Below are 6,155 nucleotides of genomic sequence, written 5' to 3' on the forward strand. Positions count from 1 at the left end.
TCTTTCTGAAAAATGAAGCTGGTGTGAGGACAATGTTTGGTGCCTATAACTATTCAATGCATTGGAAAAATAAATTGATCCACAACCATTTTTTTTTCCCCAGAAAATTCTGTGTGACAGATAATGTTCTAAGTGCTAGGGAATAGTGATGAATAGTTTCAAAACTCACAGCCACCCTCTAAAATAGGCTCTATTAATAACCCATCTTAGGGATAAGTAAATCGAGACCCAGAAAAGGTGCTAGTATCCTGCCCGAGGTCAGGCAGGCAGTGAGGACAAAGTCAAGAACAGAAACCACGGCAAGGATACTAGCTGACATCATTGAGCATGCGCCACGTGCCAGGCACCTTACCAGAAGAGGATTCCCTCACTGATTCTCAGGACACCGGGTGAGGCAGGAACATCACTGCTCCTGTTGCCACGAAGAAACGGAAATCCCGCAGCTCCTGAGAGGGGTCCTGGGCTCAGTCCAGAGCACTTCGCTGCTTTGTATGGACTCTTCCTCCAATCGGAAAGGAAGACAGCCTGGAGGGTTTGGCTCAAAATGGCTCTGGATCATCTCTTTCCTCTCCCCATCCCCAGGTTCAGCGACAAAGCCGCCACCATGCGGCAGAAGGTGGTATCGCTCTTGTTGTGCTACCTGCTCCTGTACGCCTGCGGGCCGGTGGAGGCAGGTAAGGATCCTGGGGCAGGGCAAGATCTCGGCAGAAAGAAGCGGGAAGTTTCAGGATCCTTGGTTTAGAGCGGTGGTTCTCAACCTTCCTAATGCCGCGACCCTTTAATACAGTTTCTCATGTTGTGGTGACCCCCAACCATAAAATTATTTTCGTTGCTATTTCATAACTGTCATTTTGCTACTGTTATGAATCGTCATGTAAATATCTGATATGCAGGATGTATTTTCGTTGTTACAAATTGAACATAATTAAAGCATAGTGATTAATCACAAAAACAATATGTAATTATATATGTGTTTTCCGATGGTCTTAGGCCACCCCTGTGAAAGGGTCTTTCGACCCCCAAAGGGGTCGTGAACCACAGGTTGAGAACCACTGGTTTAGAGGTTCAGGCGTGCCTCTGAATGAGAGAAGCTATTACAATGGACAGCACAGGCTTGTCGTGGCCAGAGCCCCAGATTCGAATCCCTAATCGGTCCATTCCTCCATTCTAACGTTTATTCAATGCCAGTTATGCGCCAGGCACGAGGCCTTAGGAAAAGTCTCTTCCCTTTAGTGAGGCTCTCCGAATAGGAGGATGGTGGTCCCCAGCTCTGTGGGTGTTCCTGGGCATCAGGCACAGAGTAGGGGACTCTGCTCCCCACTGCACTCCACTTTGTCCGCTCTCCCCACAGGCAAAAGGAAAGACTCGGAGGACAGCGACTCCGGAATCTGGGACGCGCTGCCCTACATGGCGATCGGAGCAGGTGGGTCTGGAAGGTGGGAGCTTGACAAGGTGGGGCGACCCCAGCCCCGGGCGCTCCCTCACCGTCTCCTCTTCCTCCAGGGGCTCTGGCCTTCGGGCTGCCTGCTCTGGGCTTCACAGGCACCGGTATCGCTGCCCACTCGGTGGCCTCCTGGCTGATGAGCTGGTCGGCCATAGCGAACGGGGGCGGCGTGCCCGCCGGAGGGCTGGTGGCCACGCTGCAGAGTTTGGGTGAGTTGGGGGCCAGGCCCTGGAGCAGACACCAGGGCCACAGGTCGTCTCTCTGTTTACTATTCTGAGTCCTTTCCACAGGCCAGCTCAGCTCTCTGAAGTGCGTGTTCTTATAAGCCCTATCGTACAGTGGGTGGATTGAGGCACCGACTGGTTCAGTCATTTACTCCCAGCTGGCTTGCCCTGGAGCCAGGATTCAAACCCCGACAGGCTGATTGCTGGCTTTCACAGCAAGCCTCAGTTTTCCTCATCTACTAACCAGGACAATCTTCCTCAATTTAACATTTTATGAATCTGCTCATTCTCAAACACCCAGAGTGGAACCACTCACTTCAATCTCATACCAGTTCTGGTCTTGACTTGAGTTTCTTGAACACCATGAAGGGGATTGATACAGAGCTCAGAATGATCCTTCTAAAAATTTGGCATTCATGTCTATCTCTGTGAATCTCTCTTTCTTTTCCCCCTCCCTCTCTCCTTCACCCTTTTCTCTCTCTCTCTCTCTCTCTCTCTCTCTCTCTCTCTCTCTCTCGTCAAAATCCTAGAGAAAAAAACACTCCTGACAAACTCTGCCTTTCTGAGCCCTCCATCTTCTCTCAGTTCTGGATGACAAAGCCCAACGGACCAGCCCAGAAGAACAGAGCCCTTCTCAGGGCGGCAGCGGGGAACACAGGCCAGGCCACCCCAGCAGTGGGAAGTAAGGGGTTTGGGCAGGACTAGCAACAGTCCAGTGTTATGCGATGGTTGTCCTCTCTTACTTGTGAGCCCTCCACCACCCACAGAGAGGTCTCCACAAAGGTGGCTGCTATTAGCATTATTAATAACATGGAAGACATGAGGAGAATGAGTTGTTATTTTGACTTTTTTTCATCTCTGAAACACAGCTCTGATTTGAGGTGGTGAGTTGGGAGGAGGGGGAAATAATACTCACTCTGCAGAAGTCCCCTTCCCTCTCAGGGCCACTGTCTCTCCATCTGAAGATGAAGAGGTTGGACTTGACCATTGGTCTCCAGACTTTTGGATCCCCAGGCCTGATGCCTGGGCTGCGCGTGACCTGGCTATACTTGCTTTACAGGGGCTACTGGTGGTGGCAGTGCCCTCATGGCCAACGTTGGTGCCGCCATAGGCTATACTGTCCACAAGCAGATAGACAACAAGGGGGCAGAGGAGGAGGAGGAGGAGTGAGCAGCTTCCTGGACACCCATCCCCCGCCCTGCTTCTTCCAGGTGAAGTCCAGAGCTCTCTCTGGGACACTCCAACGACCAGGTGAAAAAGAGAATAAACTTCTCTCAGAAAACACTTTGTCTTGTGAGTCATTCTTCCTAGGAGAAGCCCAACAAGATCTGGGTCTGGTCTGCCTCATCCACACACCCCACCCTCCCTTCTCCCTAAAGCCAACCACAGCTCCTGAAACACCCGCAGCTGATTTTGTCCCTGGACCTCGGCATGTGCTGTCCTTTCTGCCTAGAATGTCCTGAAGCTCATAACCCAGCTCCGACATCCCCACCCTGAGACTCCTTCCCAGCAGAGCTGCCTGCTGCCCCTGTCACACTGAATGCTCAGGCTGGAGGTCGCAGTGGGCCAGGGAGGCAGAGCTCAGTTTAGTCTCAGTGAGAGAAGCTTCCAGCTACTTCTCTGATTTGGCAGAAACGTAGAAACCAGGTCTCCATTCTCAGAAGCAGCACCAGAGTGGTCTACCTCTGGTGGAGAACAGAGGGCCAGACTTTTGCTTTGCAGAAAGTGTGTTAGCAGCAGCTTTTGGAGGGCTCAGCAAGGCCGCCCTTCCCTCAGGGAGTCTGGGATAGGGTGGGCAGTTTGCATCTGGAGCATATGCCTCTGAGTGGGAGGGGAAGGCCAACCCAAGCCCGTGGGGAGATTTCAAGCTTGGGGCAGAGTGCAAGGACCTAGGCAGAGGGGAGGGCCAAGAGACCTTAGAAATCAAATGTCAGTCAGGGTAGGGCTGGTTCTATCACTAACGGAAAAAGAATAACGCTGTGATCCTGGTCTATGAGTGGGCACCAGCCTCAATGCCAGCCCACCCTCCAGGGAGACCTGCACCCCCGGGAAGTAGCCACATGGGAGTCACAATACCTGGTGATGCACAAAAGGGCCAAGCCAGCTGTCGTCATTTCTAATCCAGAAGTTCTTCCATTACGAATGTGTATGGAGCCCTAACCTGTTTGGCTCAGAGGATAGAGCATCAGCCTGCGGACTGAAGGGTCCCAGGTTTGATTCCGGTCAAGGGCATGTACCTTGGTTGTGGGCACATCCCCAGTAGGAGGTGTGCAGGAGGCAGCTGATCGATGTTTCTCTCTCATCGATGTTTCTAACTCTCTATCCCTCTCCCTTCCTCTCTGTAAAAAAATCAATAAAATATATTAAAAAAGAATGTGTATGGACGGGTGGGGAAGAGGACCATCCTGCTTCCTCCTGTCCCCAGGTCCAATGCCACCTCGGCCAATGGTTGCCTCAGCTGGCTTGCCCCAGACCGCCGGAGAAGCACTGTTTGTGGAAGAGTTGCATAGGGGGGACAGGCACCCTCCTGCACCTCAAATATTGTCTCCATGGCTTGTATCCAAGAGCAGAAACCGGGCTGAGTCCCCGGACCTGCTACCATACAAGCCTGAGCAGAGTCCTGCCTTGGCTGGAGCCGTCCATGGGAGGTGGGGGGAGCGATAGAGTGGACTTCCGCCCACAGAAGGAGGTACAGTCTCAAGCATCACACTGTGCTGAGGCCTATTAATTGCACCCTAGTTTGTCTATAGGGACAAGATCCCAGAGACAGGTACGTGTCCTTCAGCGCCTTTAGGGAGGGCGCTGTATCTAAGTTATCCTTTTCCCCTAGTTCCCAGAATAGACCTGGCATACAGTTGGTGCTCAATATATGTGAGCAGAATTGAACCTTCACTTCCATCTACCTGTCCCTATGCCTTCCCCAATCTTCATGGGAAGGAGTGACTGGAATTCTGGTTCTTTCCTTGGGGTTCCCTTGATAATACCCACTGTCACCACCATGCAGACCCAGGAGAGGAGGTCCTGCACCCCCTTTAACACTGTGGTCCAAGTAAACACAGGCCCCTTACCTTTTACTCAATCTTCTCTGACACAGATGAGTTTTCAAAGGAGGCCGTGGAGCACAGCACGGAGTCCTGCAGACCTTGGTTCAGTTCCTGCCCTGTGTGCCCTAGTGCAGGCTTCTTCACCTCTCCGTGACTCAGTTTCCTCCTCCATAAACAGAATGGCAATAACACCCACCTCATGGGGGTTTTGTTATGAAATTAGATGAACTAGTGAACAAAGAGAGTCTAGCACGGTGCCTGGCACATAGTGAGCAGTCCGTTAATGTCAGTGACTATTATGATTAGGACTTGCATAAAGCAAAGAGGAAACAGCCAAATGCCTACTAGGAATTAGATCATTTAACTTTGGGGTCAGGATTTATTCTCTGGGGCTCACAGACTCTGTTCTGCCTTTCTCCCAAGGGTGAGTGTCCTCCACGTATTCCCTTGGCACCTTATTCCCTTGAAGAGCATCACAGCTAAAGGAAGATGGACAACTCTGCCCCCCGATTTTAGATCGGAGGCCTCAGCAGTTCTCAGGCTGAATGACATTGAAATGACCCATCTTTATGGGGAGGTTCCACCTACTCCAGGGGCTCTTTGGGCCTGTGCAGGTAACTCCTTGCCTTCATTCTCCATACATTTACTGGGCACTCAGTCTGTGCTAGGCACTGTGCCAAATGCTGAGGACACTACAGTGGTAGAAACCCAGTTCCTACCTACGTGGAGCCCACAGTGCACGAACTGAGAGCCCTCAAAAGCATCTATGACCCCCCTTCTCTCTCCCTGTCACCACCTCATCCCCATCTCCTTTCACCTGCCGTGGCCCTTGTCAGCCTTCACAGCCCACAATCACCTTGTCTACAAAGTATGAACGCGGCCAGAATTCACTAATGCAACAAGTCAGGAGATGCTAATGCACTTTTAGACTCCTCCTTGGCAATGGCCTTCAGAAAGACACACAGCGGAGTCTTGGCCCAGCTCCAGGGTGGGGTGCCTCAGGCAGGTTACTTATCCTCCCTGAGCCCCAGCTTCTTCCTTGGTTTTTCAACCCAGTGGGGTTGGATATCATATTCTCCAGGACACGTCCTCTCTAAAACTGCTGAGCCTGAAGCACATCCTTCTGAACCCCCCTGGCCCTGTCAGATCCCCGCCCTCGGAGAGTAGATTTTATTTTTGAAGCTGACAAAAGCAATCTGGTTGCCAACTTTGGGACTAAGGTGGGTGATGGTGCTGAGAGAGACCATGTTTGGTCACAAATGAGGGTGACTAGAAACTAGCAGGGCACTCTGGGACCACACCCTAAGACAAGTCTGAAAATAGATCCATCTGTGTGGCTGACTTGATGGAAAACAATGCTGAGGTCCTCTGTCCTCATCATGTCTCCCTGGGCCTCTATGTCCTCGACCAGCAATTTTCAAACTGGGTGCCACGGCACAGGGA

General features: G+C 51.7%; 1 protein-coding gene across 1 annotated transcript; it reads left to right on the plus strand.

Annotated features, from left to right (window-relative positions):
• The first annotated feature begins 263 nt into the window (after positions 1 to 263).
• LOC102432758 (interferon alpha-inducible protein 6-like) lies at positions 264 to 2,952 on the plus strand. Its single transcript, XM_023761022.1, has 5 exons — positions 264 to 389; positions 583 to 674; positions 1,352 to 1,423; positions 1,504 to 1,653; positions 2,729 to 2,952. The coding sequence occupies exons 1-5, from the start codon at positions 328 to 330 to the stop codon at positions 2,836 to 2,838; spliced, it is 486 nt and encodes a 161-aa protein (XP_023616790.1). The 5' UTR covers positions 264 to 327; the 3' UTR covers positions 2,839 to 2,952.
• Positions 2,953 to 6,155: the final 3,203 nt, after the last annotated feature.

Source organism: Myotis lucifugus, unplaced genomic scaffold (assembly GCF_000147115.1).
Source record: "Myotis lucifugus unplaced genomic scaffold, Myoluc2.0 scaffold_197, whole genome shotgun sequence".
NCBI lineage: Eukaryota > Metazoa > Chordata > Mammalia > Chiroptera > Vespertilionidae > Myotis > Myotis lucifugus.